Here is a 16870-nt window from a genome sequence, read left to right as displayed (position 1 = left end):
CCTCCTCTACATTGGATTTTTTTTTTTTTTTTTTTATTAAGTTAAAGTTATTATTTTTTTATGTAAGCAAGTGTGTTTTTTTTTAAGCTAACCTTTGACCAGTCTGATTAAAACCATATCTTGTTCTACAATTACACTAACACTCTGCTACGGAACGGAGCGTAGATCAAGGTATATGGTTTTAATTAGATTGACCTTCGACATCTAACATTTTAAGAAGTACATTTCCCCTGAAATTTGAATGGTCAGAACACATGTGAAATAGACATTTCCAGAGTCAAAACTCAATTTAGGGGGTCTAAATATACTTTCCAATATCAACTGATTTTTTTAGTGTATCTCGAAGAGCTCGAAGAGGAGAGATAGTGAATATAATTCATAAAGTCGTTAGCATATACATATTTTTTTAAAGTATTTGCCTGAAGGTTTATTAAAAAAAATCCAAATCTATTACATATTTTTTCGTAATACGTAATGCAGGGTCCTGTAGGTTTTGGAATCTAACTGTTTAGATCACTTTTGAAATATATTAATTTCTTCATATTCGTCTCTGGCTCGACTTCTTCTACTGGTTTTATGTCTCTCTGGTCACGTTAATCAGCCCGAGACTAGAGCGAATTTGACATCGTTTAGAGAGGAACAACAACTTTCAACAAACAAATATTTGTTTTTAAATGTATTATTATTGTATGGGAATTTGCATCCAATGTTAGTCTGACAAAACGATATCGATGTAATTTACAACATACCGATAGGCGGGAAAACCCCAAGGCAGCAAGTGATTAACGGGAGGTAACTCGTGTAGAATAAATTAAATAACTGCATGTTAGATTCGTTCCTGTGTCTTATGCATACTATATGGATGCTGGGTTCACAAACGCAACTAATGATAGACAGCTTAGTTATTAAAATGACGTAATTCATTTGTTTTTGACTTGTACATGTATATAGTGCAAATTCTATCACACATATGCTTTGTTTACGTTCGAGATGACCCGGAAGTACTTTATATTTCAGGATAAAAAATACCCTCGAACAAAAGTGAATAATAAAAAAGCAGCGCTTCTTTATAAAATCACTTTGCTTTGGTTGGTTATGCTTGTATTTCTCACTTTTGTAACTGAAATACTTCTTTAAATTTAAGTGTAATTTGTCGTTTAAAATATTAATAGGGTTTAATAATAATTTGGACGCCATTTTGAATGATAATGATTTCCTGTCTGTTCTGTGCTTGTCAAAACATTGGTCTCAACAGGCTCTCGCCCGAGCTACAGGTGGTTCTCGCGCTCGTAGAGATGCTGGAAATGGATAAATGGGTTACCAGAATGCTTTAATGTGTGTTAGTAGACCATAGGACGCCATGAGAGGCGAAATAACATCTCAAACCTCGGGTTGGCAATGTCAACATCGAGGCATGGCTCGGAGCAGACGTGAAATCTGACAAACCGGATAATTGTGATTCATGCATCGTCTAACGTTGGAATTTAGATGTCTTCCTACAGGTTTATTTTGCCATTCCAGTAAACATTCAATGGAACTGCTCTCAATCATGTGGAAAGTTTGAAAGACATTTAATTAAAACCTGAATACTATTGCTGTATCTTATTATCCGACTAGGATATCCGTTTCATCGTTTACTGAACACTTACTGAAGGAGTGTTATTGATTTTCGTTCTTGCTCAGGGTTGTTTTACCCACGCATGCTAGTGGTTGTATATGCTTGTTAGCATGATAATGCCACACATCAGCATAAAAACCTGGCATTCTGCCCCAGAATCTACACTCCAACCATAGACGGTCATTCCTTCATTGTGTCACACAATGTTATTATGAATAACTGACTATTCTGTTTGACTAAATACCTGTGAATTTATATTCATGTTCAGTTTTGAATGTTGGAACAAGCTGGTGCTGAGGGAAATTCTGTGAAAAAGAATCGTACATTGTAACAGCTCTATTACATCATCATCAACTTAATTAACAGTTTATTATGCAGAAACCAGATCCCATCGATTAGAATATCGACCAGCCACACCATTAACTGGAATTTATATCAATTCTTAAGGAATATTTCATGAGGAGCCTATTATTCCAATGCGAGGAATACCTGTGCTGGGATGTTAAGTATTTTATGAAGACTCGGGAGAAAATTTCAAACTTTATGGAGTCATGACTTAATCATAATTATTCCAAACATTTATCAACATTCCATCTTCAATTCAAGATTCATTCCCAGAGTAACGAGAAGGAATTTATAAATGATTTTGACGCTCTGAAAATATTTAAATATTCGTCTGTGCCATTCCAGTATTTTTTTCAAGTTATTTGATCTCGTTACAGGAAATCCATCCATTTGTTTATTTTAATTATCTATTTTACAACAGGTGCATTCCGTATTTTATTGCATTTTGCAATTTATAGGTCACAGTATTTTTGTCTCATTATTTGTTTTTTTGAAATCAGCAATATCGTCCGCATTGTTTTTTAATCACATTAGTCTCAAACTGAACTCAGTAAATACCATATATATACCGGTACCCTATAATTCTGCTCCGGATTATGAACAACTTCCAACATTTTCTGCAAATGACACCAAATAATATGCAAAGCAGTGCTTGAACTTCAATTTACCGCACCATATGCAAATGAAGACTATTACCACAAACTTGCGAGTGAATAGCAGTGTACAAGTTTTTGGATGATTGAGTTCAGCTTCATTTATGATAATTGAATATTTGATTATAAAACTTGCTGGAAACGTCACATTAAGGAAAAGCTTACATGTGGTTTTAAATACATTGTCCACTGTTACCAGAAAGCTGAACCGATAGAATTTTATAAAGTGGACCTAACCTAACATCGCTTCATCAGATTGCTTTCTGACCCCTTCAGAACACACTACAACACATTTGACATATATGGTATATGAACTTGTGTCGGTACTCTTTAGATGTGTATACCAGGTTTGTCACAGAACTTTTAATGATACGAGAACAGCGGTTAAAAGGAGACAAAAAGATGCGTTTTGTACATTTTGTAAAATTTGTGTGAAATTATTAAGGCCAGCAGATTAATAGTTTTAAACAAGGAAACGCGCCCAACCTTCACCGTGCCCTCGTTACCGTCACAACGGGAAGCTGGTAGTGGGGTTTAAAGTGTGATTTCCTGGACGGGCAGACTGGTGGTGTCTGTTACTTAAGTCTGTTTATATCTATACCAGTGTTCATGCAGTTGTTTTGAATATTTGACAGAAACTGTGGAAATTTAATATTTGCAGCCTCTTCGTGGAATTTAAAAAACTTCACAAGTGTTTTGCTTTCAAAAAGAAAAGGTGGTTGTTGTATTTGAAAACTTTTGGATTCATCAAACTTTCCAACGCCTGGTGACCTATATTCCATGGGATTGTGTTCGCTGATCCTAGGGATCATATTAAAGACTTAGTATTTGACCTTGACCTTCCGCCATGTCTCGGATGGCAGTGTCCAGCTCTCCGTCCCCGTCCGCGTCTCCCGCCAAATCTCCGGATGAGGAGGGGTCCCATTCCTGGATGGAGTGGAGAGTAAGTACAAACCCTGAGTTAACTGTAAACCTGTGTAAACCGACTACAGAGATATTTGGAAGAAAGCTGACATTAGGGGCTGGTTTTCAAAGCTGATAATTTGCCTAATGAATTGTTACCTGTGATAATGCAAGTTTTTAAAATGCGTTTTTTTTTTTAAATATCTACATTTTTTGAATTTGATGACAATGTGTCTAGATTCTACCAGTAAGTTCAAAGTAGCTTTTAATTTCAATATTTTTGATAATCTAATATGTACACAAGATTTGTGTTTACCTGTTCTTTATGAGCTACCAGGTAATTGGACTTTGAATACTTGGGTTCAGAGTCCAGACGTGTTCATGACATCCCATAATATCCATATATGACATCCCAAAATGTCCATATGACATCCCATATTATTACACCTCAAGTGAATTTCTAGCTACTTTATTGGTTAGGAGAAAATTGAACAAAAATCTCTCACACTCCGAAAAATACATTGGTTTTAAGGGCGCGGGTGATATTGCCATGAGACAGTGAAAAATATCACATGCGCGAGAAATGTGCCTTCACCGCTTCGTTTCCACACCGTGATGGTCACAAGAATGTTTGACAGCAACAGCCAATTTTATCAAGCGCCGGTGCAATAGCGATTGTAAACAGCAGACTATCAACAAACAAGATGTCATTATCGAGGTTTGCTGCTGTTTCTGAGCTACAAAGACTTTTGGTGTAATAAAATAGATATGACATTCATTAGCAAGTGACAGTGAATGTCATATTTATATAATGTCCATATGACATCCCATTATATCCATGACATCCCATAATATCCATATGACATCCCATAATGTCCATATGACATCCCATAATCAATGATAATGTCCATAAATATTATGTCCTGTAATATCCATGACTTCTGTTAATACTGTAGTCACATTTATCTATATGACTAGGTAGTAAATATTGTCTTCATGGATATCCGGCATGAATAAATTATTGTTATATCAGAATTATTATCCAAATCTAAATCTTAGATCGGAGTTCATACAGGCCCTTAAAACAAAGACTTTGCCTTGAAAACCTTTGAAATAGATGAAAAGACTCTTAAAGCCCTTAAATTTAACTGAAATGTCTTGAAAAGGTCAAAATGAGCCTTGAATTTGACTAAATGATCATCATTAAATTATGGTTGTATATAACTTTTTTGATGTGATGTCATAAAAAAAAGAAGAATATGCTGAGAGAACTTTAATTTCTTGATTTTTGGACTCTACTGTAATTTTACCGAAAAAGGACCTTGAAAGACCCAAATAAGCCTTGAATGGCATTGTAAAATTCCTGTAAAAACCCTTAATTCAGATGGACACCTGACATGGATAAAGGTCGTTTGCTAAAATTAGAAGATATCTGGAGAAGGAGTAATTTGTAGAACAACATACATAGCCATTATATTAAGTGGTACATTCATGTACATGTACACCAATTATAGACCAGGGCCTGGGACAAGGTGTCTGGTTCTAGTCCTATATCTGGAGTTACAATCAATTGTAGTTAATTTGTGTTAGATTTAGCCCAGGGCCTGGGACTAGGTGGCTGGTTCTAGTCCTACATCTGGAGTTACAATAAATTGTAGTTGATTTATGTTAGATTTAGACCAAGGCCTGGGACAAGGTGTCTGGTTCATAGTCCTATATCTGGGGTTACAATCAATTGTAGGTGATTTGTGTTAGATTTAGACCAGGGCCTGGGACTAGGTGTCTGATTCATAGTCCTATATTTGGAGTTACAATCAATTGTAGTTGATTTGTGTTAGATTTAGACCAGGGCCTGGGACTAGGTGTCTGGTTCATAGTCCTATATTTGGAGTTACAATCAATTGTAGTTGATTTGTGTTTGATTTAGACCAAGGCCTGGGACAAGGTATCTGGTTCTAGTCCTATATCTGGGGTTACAATCAATTGTAGTTGATTTGTGTTAGATTTAGACCAGGGCCTGGGACAAGGTGTCTGGTTCATAGTCCTATATCTGGAGTTACAATCAATTGTAGTTGATTTGTGTTAGATTTAGACCAAGAAGAGCTAGATATATCAGCATTGTAGAAAGTAGATTGTAAATGACAGACAGTCCATCATCCTAGGGGTCACTCCAACTGAGATCCCTATCAGTGGTCAGAGTGACATAGGAAGGCTGACCAATAAGTGAAGTTGTTATCTACAGTGCACATAGGGCACCTGCTAATCCTATCAAGTCACCACAGGGAATATGATCTGTCTAGTGTTAATTATATATGGGCCCTGTTAATTTCCTGTCAGTGTTGTTTTCAGAACTAATTTTTATGGTGTATGTTTCCTGCCCATATAGATATAGACTCATTGTGGCAAATTAACTATTAGATTATAAACATTTTCTAGACTTCCTTGCTTATAATTAGAGTACATATAAGCTAAGAAGCCCAATGGTATATATATATATATATATGTATTTCACAGTTTTTCACTCTTTTGCCTTCAAACTACTTTGTAGAACTTTACAAATGTGGGCAAATAAAAAAATTGAATTTGGGTTATTTTTATATATTCTTATAGGTTTTAATAATTATGGAACCAGTATTTTATTTATCTAAAATTTGTAGATTTTTTTCACGTTTCTTTCCCTGCTAATTTTGAAGATGCATTGAAATTACACATGTGTGGTGCAGGCGTACTCTTAGGTGTGAAAAAAGAAGCCCATTGAATGATACATTTATCTTGCATTGGGCACTGGTAACTTAAATGTGATTTTAGAAAGTTAAAAGGAAAATGAAGACAAGCAAATTAAATAAAATCGTAAATTTCAAAGTTGCTTTAAACATAATCTAGATCAACGGCCTTGGATTTCAAGTAAGTCGTTAATCTAAACCAAATGATTGATTCCTGGTGGCGATTTCTTGTCAAGCCAGTGTAATTATTTATCAGTGAACCCAGCAATTTGTTTTCCTCTCCACGATAAACGAAGTTGTATGGGATCAGACGCATTCCTCCGCGTTGTGGGTCCCATAAACGGGTACAACCTGCTGTGGGAAACAGTTTATTAGCCGTTTAAGCTTGTATGTGTTCACTGAAGCAGAAACAGTGTCAGGACTCCTATTAATATTCCTACCCATGTTAAGGGGGCTCCGTTCCCATCACAGTGATTCTTTTCCCGCCTGAATTTTAAAAACAGTCTAGGCCTTTATGAATTGGGAAAATACATAATTATTTTTAATGAATTTGGGAACATATTCCACATTTTTGAGGGGAGGGTGACAATGTTTTTTTGAGGGTTGACAATATTCACTGTCACCTGCTAATGAATGTCATATCTATTTTGTTACACCAAAAGTCTTTGTAGCTCAGAAACGGCAGCAAACCTCGATAATGACATCTTGTTTGTTGATAGTCTGCTGTTTACAATCGCTATTGCACCGGCGCTTGATAAAATTGGCTGTTGCTGTCAAACATTCTTGTGACCATCACGGTGTGGAAACGAAGCGGTGAAGGCACATTTCTCGCGAATGTGATATTTTTCACTGTCTCATGGCAATATCACCCGCGCCCTTAAAACCAATGTATTTTTCGGAGTGTGACAGAGATTTTTGTTTAATTTTCTCCCAACCAATAAAATAGCTAGAAATTCACTTGAGGTGTAATAATATGCTAGGGTAAGCTGTAACACTATGCAAAAAAATCATTGCATTGTGATTTTCTGAAGTTGTAGCTAAATATATAGTTTACATGTATGTTTGTTAGGTTTTGCTTTTAACAAATTGCCCTGTCGACCCACCTCAGGAACACCCTCCGCCACACACTTGTTCTGTCAACCCACCTGGGAACACCCTCCTCCACACACTTGCCCTGTCGACCCACCCCGGGAACACCCTCCTCCACACACTTGCCCTGTTGACCAACCCCAGGAACACCCTCCTCCACACACTTGCCCTCTCGACCCACCCCAGGAACACCTTCCTCCACACACTTGTTCTGTTCAATCATCTCTAGACACTGGCAAAGAATTATGTAATGGTAGCTGTCAGCCACCCCCACCCCTAGTCCAAGTCCCTACTCCTATACCACTTATTACAACACAACATTACTTAGCATATTTTGGCAGGGCTGATACAATGGCGAGTATTAATAAGTAACTTCCCTCTCATCTTTCCTTCACCTGTCATCGTCCCCACCAGTCATGATCCCCCCCTAGGCCTAACAACCTCCAAACCTGTTCCCCCCCTATCAAATATCTTACCAGATATATACCAGTGGGATGGGTGAGGGTAGTAAGCCCTCGTCCCCCTATCAGATATCTTGCCAGATATATACCAGTGGGATGGGTGAGGGTAGTAAGCCCCCGTCCTCCTATCAGATATCTTACCAGATATATACCAGTGGGATGGGTGAGGGTAGTAAGCCCTGTCCTCCTATCAGATATCTTATTAGATATATACCAGTGGGATGGGTGAGGGTAGTAAGCCCCCGTCCCCCTGCCCCATTGATTTCTCAAATAACATATATTGAGTGGGGATGATAAATGTAGATGACCTCCCCCCCCCCCTTTCATGTCTCCCTTTACCCCTAGCCTCTACCTGATGTATATAATGACCCCTGATTGAACTCTCACATATATGTAACATATGATGGTGGGTATGATAGATATCCTAGTGATGAAGTAATGGTGGCCGACTGTTAGTACTAGATGACACCCACTTTACCTATGCCATTGAGTCACCCTGCCATCCAATCATCCCACCCCAATAATCCCACCCCCAGCCTCTTACCTGGCTTACCCTCAGTTTCCCTGGAGACAAGTGATGGTGTAATGACCATTTACTATTAGCATATGATCCCCCTCCTCTCCATAAATTTTCCCTGATATATAGGGGGAAGGGGTAATGACACCTGGTCCACTTTTCACGTAACAAACATACATTGTATATGCATGTATAAACTATAATGAAGGAAATGATGTATACTAGTGATGAAGAAATGGCTGGTGAGTTAGTAGAAGTCTCCCACTATACTTATGCCATCGAGTCATCCCCCCTTCCCCCGACACCCAATTTCCCTCCCCTCTCCCCCTCCCCTGACACCCAATTTCCCTCCCCTTTCCCCTAGCCTCTTACATGGCTTACCCTCAGTTTCCCTGGAGACAAGTGATGATATAATGGCTGTTTACCTCCCCCCTTGAATCCTCCCTGATATATAATATATATTATAGGAAGAAGGGTAATGACCCCTGATCAGCTTCTCACATAACATATAAGGAGGGTGCTGATGTTACTGGTGGTGAAGAAATGGCTGGTGACTGTTAGTAGATGACCCCACTAGACCATGCCATCGAGTGGACCCTCCCACCCCCCACCCCCGACCCCACCCCCAGCCTCCTACCTGGCTTACCCTAAGTTTTCCAGGAGACAAGTGATGGTGTAATGGCCGGTTACTCTTCCCCACCACCCTCCCCCTAATCTTCATGAATCCTCTCTGATATATAGGGGAAGGGTAATGACCCCTGATCGACTTCTCACGTAACCTATAATGAGGGTGGTGATGTATACTGGTGGTGATGTAACACCGATTATCTAGAGAGGGAACTTGGTGCTGTATCGGAGGTGTGTACAGAAATACCTCCATTGTCGACCACAGCAGCCTCCCTCTCTAACCGACATGTACACCTATACCTACTGTAGGTATTACCCGGTAGGTCATGTTTGTATATATTTACCTGTACTTCGCATTCCTAAGATGACCCAAATTGTCCAGCACACCTGTGTGATGGGTGGTTGTACAGATGTGTGTGGTTTTTGTGGTGTTTTGAATTCTACAATATTCAGTTTTGGAGATTTAATGTGGTGATAATTTTGGAATTCTGAACGGCCATGACCAGTTCCACCCGTGTTTGGTCTAGATTTGGATGATTGACTTACCTGTCACACCTGTGTAGTGTATCCATTTCTATATACAGTGTAATAAGGATACTGTGTGCGTTTTTGTGGTGTTTCAACTTTCTACGATATTTATTCAATTATCAATATTCGGAGGAATCATGGGTATTGAAAAGGATGGTAGCTTCATGAATGTGAAATTCGGCATTACGTGTTAAATATGCGAGGTTTATTTTTTTTTGCCCAAATCTAAAGATACTGTATATAATGCTTGTGTTTGCTATGCAGTGTATTGATGGGTAAATGTTTATGAATTTTTCTGTGTTTCTTTCAATTATCATCATTATTCCGTCGATTACACTAATAGCAAGTTCCGTAATTAGGGAAATGATGAATCTTTATCATGTTTGCTGTTACAGGAGGATTTAAGTGTTTGTTTTTAATTTTCTGACGTTTGGTATTCAGAGCAATAGAGAAAACGAAATGTTAATATACAAATATGAACCTCTGATTTTGTTGTTGTTGGTGCTCGCTAACAATGGAGAAATATTCCATTGATATTTGTGTATATATATTTGTAACTCTGGCTTCTGCCAAGCCTGGTGTATTGATGGTATTAATTGGATTGTGATGTAGTGTATGTAAGTATGGGGGTATGTGTAGGATATTTATAGACATGATGGCGTACACACAAACATGTACACTAGCTCGTGATGCTTGTAGAATTGTTTATCGATGATTCCCAATGCAGGTTTCAAACACAGGACCTTTTAAGAATTTTGATTTACATGTACTGTACTGTAGCAGTAGGGGCTACGACTGTACTGTAGCAGTAGGGGCTTAAATTGTTTTAGATTCTGAAGCCAGCTTCAAAAATCTTCAAATTTAGTGGTTACAGCATTGCCTAAACCAAACCTGAAAGATTTATAAATTAACCCTTTCACCACTGTAGATCATAATGGATTCATCCAGATCAATGCATGGTAGAGTCTACTAAAGTTATATAGGGGTGAAAGGGTTGAACCAGACATTCAGCTGTAGATCTTACTTTAATGGAGTTTAATAGATGATAAACTTGAAGTTGATTTATAATTTTATTTGACTTTGGATTCAACTGTCACATTTTATGTGACAAGTACATGAAACCTTTGTTCATGAATGCGATATTTTCAAATTCAAATCTTATTGAGTAATATTTAAGCATTGATCATGAACAATTTCAATGCCAACTGGACAAAGGCAAATTCAATGATGTGCGCTTACAATGAATTTGGTAGGGTTATCTAGTGGCACTGCCATATGATGGTAAATGTTTCTGAGTGGTAATCATGATTTATGGAGGAATATAGATTTATGAATACAGAGTTCCATGGGTCCGGATGTACTGATGACTCATCTGATTAGCAAACAAAGAAATACAGCCGGTAATTCACCCTTAGATTGATTGATCATATTGGATCACAGGTGAAAAGATTTTGGAATCGCTGAAACGTGACATTGATGTGCATGCAGTGTACAGGTATTCGTGTAGAATGATGTATTGGAGAAAGTCTCGCTCAATATATATACATATATAGTCAGCTACCTGGTGTCTTCCAGCAGGGCCTGAACATCATAGCCTGTGTAATGACTAAATATTTCACACACAATTTAGCTGTGAGTATATTTTGGTTACATATTGAAACTTTATAATAAATGTAAAGAGACTTATAATTGTGATCTGTAAAGTATTAACACAAAAAATGACCTTTTTAAATGTTAAAAGATGTGAAAAATGTTTTTTATTAAAAATTCTTATTCAAGTAACAAACTTTAACCCTTTCACCACTTTGGACCACAATGGACTAATCCAGATAAATGTAGAGTAGAGTCTACTAAAGTAATCTAGGGGTGAAGGGTTCAAGCTAACAAAGCTTTGATCAGCTGATGTAACAGACCGATGAATACTTTCTCTCTGTGAAGCTACTTGACTGACTAGTTTAGTTCTGTTTGTTTTGAAGCATGAATCATGCAATAACAGTGAATGTATCTGTAGCCTCCATTGGGATTGAATGTACATGTATGATCACTCAAGAATGCATAAGAATGTTGATCACTCATGGGAGGTTACTCATAGATTACCAAGAACAGATTTTTCATGAAGGTTACTCAGGGGAGATAACTCAAGGGAGGTAACTAAGGTGATGTTAGTTTAGGGGAGATTACTCAAGGGGAGTTACTTGGGGAAAATCAGACAAGCCAGGACTGTGATTGTCTGGAGGTGGTGATGGTGTGAGTTTTCAAAGTAATTGTGTTAATTCAATTCAGTTAAGATGATTTTATTTTCTTCAGGCTTAAAATACTTGTTGTAAATCATAAAGGCTGAAGCCTAACTTTTAGGCCTAGTACTCATCTTTTCTTTTACTGTAAAACTACTGAACTCAGATGCATGTATTTTGATATTATCTAGATACAGTTATAATAGAGTAAATCTTGTTCACTACACTGCAACCATTTATCCTGCCAAATGTTTGCATTATGAATTAGGGTTTGCGGTGATCAATCTACAGTATATTTGTATGGGTCCTTCTCAAGTGTATTGCTAAAAACAATGGGTCCCACATTGCGAAATTTCAGTATTTCCAGAAATTCTACCAGTATAAGACTCGACTCTTGTGTACATTTATCACTGGATTTGAGGGAGACATAAAGGAACCATTCAGAAAGAGGAGGCAATGAAATATATATATATTATGTATGTAGGCAGTAAATGAGGGATATAATACAGAGGTTTTATTTGACATTTTGTTTGCTAACTAGGAAGGAGCCGCGGTGGCCAAGTGGTTAAGGCGTCTGACATTCTACTGCCACTAGCTCCCCACCACTGGGCCGCGGTGGCAAAGTGGTTAAGGCGTCTGACATTCTGCTGCCACTAGCTGCCCACCACTGGGCCGCAGTGGCCAAGTGGTTAAGGCGTCTGACATTCTACTGCCACTAGCTCCCCACCACTGGGCCGCGGTGGCAAAGTGGTTAAGGTGTCTGACATTCTACTGCCACTAGCCCCCCACCACTGGGATGCGGTGGCCAAGTGGTTAAGGCGCCTGACGTTTTACTGCCACTAGCCCTCCACCACAGGGTCGCGGGTTCGAGGCCTACATCGGGCAGTCGCCAGGGACTGGCCATAGGTCAGTGGCTTTTCTCAGGCTTTCTTCCACCACCTAAATCTGGCATGTCCTTAAATGACCATAGCTGTTAATAGGACATAAAACACCAAAGCTAACTAGGACTGTTGGAAATGGAAGTTATAGACCCCTAACATACTGTGTATACAGTACAGTGTCTGTCTGAGGACTGTCAGTCTGTGAGGTGTTGATAGGTATTGCTCATTACATATTTTTATAGGTGATGCGTGCTGTGGTAGACACATGTAAATCGTTATACACTGGAATACATATAACTGACCCATTTGTCTGTGTAACCGTACTACTGCCTTTGGAGTCATTTGTACCAGAGGACTTGGTGTGATCTAGATCGGTGTTGGGGGAATAGTTATATATTGATGTACAAAAAGTGTTGTGATTTACATCAAATGGAGAATTAGCTAAAGAAAACTGTGTGAGTCAAGAATACCTCATTGCAGTTTTGTTGTTCATCAGTGTATATATGGGTGATGGTGTTTTGGAGCTGTTCATTTGAATTCCAGGTGATATCAAGATGCCCTATTAGAGTCTAACATTCGTTACATCTATACCGGTATATCAGCGATGTAAAGTGGTTATGGATAATGAAGATCAATCTCGGGAAGTTTCTCATTCTCATTGTGATGGAGGAACATTTTAGTGATGAGCTCTTTTTTCTGCTCTGACCTTGACATTTGCTGTTTGCATTGATTACACCTGTGATCCTGTTTGACAAAGTTCAGCTGGTATATGGTGACCTTTGCCCTTTGACATGCATGGTGCCTTGACCCCTTGGATGAGATCATTTCTGGAATTATTGACAATTAATAGGATTTAAGTGTGACCTATTTTAAGTTATTTGTGGTTGACACTGATTAACTCAGACAGCACCTATGAGTTAATAGATTCAAGTATATGTTCAAGGTCATACATTAGTTTGTGACCTTGACCTTTGCATTTGGTGACCTATGACCTAACAATGGCTGAGGTGGGTGTGGTTCAGTGTGTGGGATGTGACCTTGCGGTATACAGACTGGCCTGTGGGTGTGTCCGCTACGGTTACCAAAGTAACAGGGTCCTTCCGTTCTTATCTTGGCAGCAACAGCTCCATGCGTATGTGGCCTGGGTCAATTCGCAGCTCAAAAAGAAGCCAGGGATCCGGCAGGTGGAAGATCTCCGTAATGACACCAAGGATGGCGTGGTACTGGCCGAACTCATCGAAATTGTGGGTATGTATGCCTATAATATAAAATATGATGAAATGTTTGAGGTTTCAAAAAATTAATTATGTTGGAAAATTTATTTGACTTTAATAAAGTTATTATTAATTGTCATGCTAGGATATAAAATATTTCTAGGACTACAGTACTAGTGGTGTTTATAATGACTGGTAAGTGTAAAGTATTTTTCAAATCTTGTTAATTTTCTTAAACATAAAATTGAACTACATATGTAACAGTATGGTGACTAAATATTACACGACTTGATGTCACGTTTGGCTGCTATGTATACTGACATGCAGGGATGCAACTCTACAATAGACTGATATTCCTATGGAGGGAAAACATTGATTCTGTGTTATTTTACATGGGCCACTCTGGGCTCTGAACGACTTTGTATTTAACTTGGACTTTTCAATAACAAGAGGCAGTTAGCCAAAATGACAGATTCAGTCCCGATTTTGGATAGTTCATATGACCCTTTACTAATGTATAGTTACAGAAATTAAAGTGGCTGGTCAAGGGTATACAATACCAGTAGCCCAAAGGCACAGCTAGTACACGTTGATTTTGTCTTGGTCGGTGAAAATTCCAATATTAGCTAGGGAAACAAGGGGCCTGTTCATTCCGAGCAACCAGTTTGTCTGTTCAAATATAACATTTTCGAGTATAAATCCTGGCAGAGCTGAAAGTGTTTATGCAGGCCTTGCAAGGCTTTGTCAAGGCTCGCCTGAAAGCAGCATCAGACTACTAGGTCCGACCTTATTTCCAAAACCAACAACTCCGGTCCAAGCGGTTTAACCGTTTGGATGGCGTTAAACCAACAACTCCGGTCCAAGCGGTTTAACCGTTAAACCAAAGCGGCCAAGGGTCATGCAAGTCAAACTCTTCAAAATCTGCCTGCAGGATGGTACCCTTGAACACCCCTGTGGTCATGTACATGTATGTCATGTTAACTGTTTTGAAGTTGAACACCCCTGTGGTCATGTACACGTATGTCATGTTACCTGTTTTGAAGATGAACACCCCTGTGGTCATGTACATGTATGTCATGTTACCTGTTGTGATAAAAGTTGGTGTTAACCTGTAACTGTATGTTGTAGCGGGTGACAAACTCCCGGGAATCCACGTGGTGCCGTCCAACTATGGGGAAATGAAGGAGAATGTGGAAAAGGTTCTCAATTATATGTCCGCCAACAGGATCCGCATGCACCACGCGTCCGCGAAAGGTGAGGGACAATTCTACATTATTACCATATTTATCCATTAATAAGCCCATGCCTGGTATTAAGCCCACCCATATCTATTGCAGTTTAGTTGAAATACACAAAATGCTGTTTCATTGTTCTGTAGTTAGCTCGTAGAGTGAGAGATTATGTGTTGTTCTGTAGTTAGCTCGGAGAGTGAGAGATTATGTGTTGGCCCTACTATGCTTATTGCAGATGCAACCTGATCAAAGACTTTTTTGCAGTCTTCATATAGAACCTGTCTAATGAATCCACCCTTCAAACTCTGTAAAGTTTCCTCGGAGACCTCTCTGCAGAAACTAGTATTTGTCCCTCATACAACTCATGCCTGCAAAGAACACCCTGATTATTTTATATTATAAGGAGACCACACCTTATCTGTAACATGTCAAAGAACACCCTGTATAAGGTGGAACCTGTCCAAAAAGACCCCTCTGTACAATGCTGAATCTGACTGAAGATATTTTCTATTTATAGAATAGTATACACTGTTGCCTTGGAGACTGTAATTTATACAATAGAACCTGTGTAATGACACCATTGTATCTGTAGATACTTTATAATTCTGTATTTTAACTCTGTAATGTTAATGTGTATCCCATGTTGTTTTTGCCGACAGATATCGTGGAGGGTAACCTGAAGGCCACAATGAGGCTGATATTGGCATTAGCGGCACACTTCAAACCACACAGTGTCAAACATTCGTCACAGCATTTAAACCGCTCTTCAGTAGGATCTCCTCATGCTGTTGGGATCGCGCAGGTACGACACGTCTCATTGGTCAAATCAGTTGTTTTTACTTTGGTACAGCGCTTTTGATTGGATTAAATGTTATTTCTTATAAGGCACTTCTTATTGGTCAAATTCATTATTAGTTTGGTACAGCGCTTCTCATTGGTCAGATCTGTTGTTTTACTTTGGTACAGCTCTTTTGATTGGATTAAATGTTATTTATTGTATGGCACTTCTCATTGGTCCGATCTTTTGTTGTCACACTGGTACAACACTTCTTATTCACCAGATTTGTTAGCTTTTTAAGTCATTTGCGCATGAAATATTTGTGGAGATCTTAATATACATGTACTTAACTTTTACCTTTAGGGGGCGTCAGCTGCTCTCGCTGAGGCCAGGCGGACCGCATCTAAGGCAGGAAACAGTTTCCGTAGCAACCGATCTCGTTACAATAACAGTGAACGAAGGTATGTTTCTCTTTCAGAATTTCAAATGTCCAATCTTGTATTTATCAAAATGGCTTTGGTGAGATCAAATATCCAAACCGGTATTTATTAAAATGTCTGTCATATTGTGGAATGTCCAAACTTGAGTTAATTGAAGTGGCTTTGATCTGGTCTAAAAAGGTAGTTGTTATTACTTGCTAAATATTCTGCATTAGCTGGTTAAGTATCCGTTGTCAGTACATGTATTATGTGACTGGATATGGAACTCTGTGCTGGGTGCCTTCGGCATAGTATTTCATCAAGGCAGCACTTTAAAATTGGTATTAGATCTCTACTATCGCAAGGAGGCAAATACAATAACATCCACACATGTATTACACATATAGGGGCACGTCCTTATGTGACCTTAGCTGTTAATAGGACGTTAAATAAGATCATACCAAACCAAACCTTGGTCTGGTAGTGATACCATGATGGATACTTGGACTGTTATATCTCTTACCCTGGACAGGCCTATCCACGACTTTACCAGTGTGAGATATTCTTTTTTCTTACCCTGGACAGGCCTATCCACGAATTTACCAGTGTGAGATATCCTTGTTTCTTACCCTGGACAGGCCTATCCAC

At 38.7% G+C, this 16870-nt stretch overlaps 1 protein-coding gene across 4 annotated transcripts in view; it reads left to right on the top strand.

Annotated features, from left to right (window-relative positions):
• The window catches only part of LOC110462397 (dixin-like), a 49791-nt gene that overhangs the window by 14443 nt on the left and 18478 nt on the right, over positions 1–16870 (top strand). For 2 of the 4 annotated variants that reach the window (XM_021516347.1, XM_021516346.1), the window contains exons 2-5: positions 13698–13827; positions 14922–15047; positions 15685–15827; positions 16167–16264. In XM_021516347.1, the coding sequence (XP_021372022.1) occupies positions 13698–13827; positions 14922–15047; positions 15685–15827; positions 16167–16264 (497 nt within the window). Of the gene's footprint in view, positions 1–1214; positions 3560–9183; positions 9256–13697; positions 13828–14921; positions 15048–15684; positions 15828–16166; positions 16265–16870 lie in introns of those variants that run through there. The other 2 variants (XM_021516348.1, XM_021516349.1) reach the window with 2 other exon arrangements.

The sequence above is a fragment of the Mizuhopecten yessoensis genome, unplaced genomic scaffold (genome assembly GCF_002113885.1).
Source record: "Mizuhopecten yessoensis strain PY_sf001 unplaced genomic scaffold, ASM211388v2 scaffold10781, whole genome shotgun sequence".
Lineage (NCBI taxonomy): Eukaryota > Metazoa > Mollusca > Bivalvia > Pectinida > Pectinidae > Mizuhopecten > Mizuhopecten yessoensis.
Note: the sequence above shows the minus strand (reverse complement) of the source record. Positions and strands in the feature narration are given on the sequence as shown.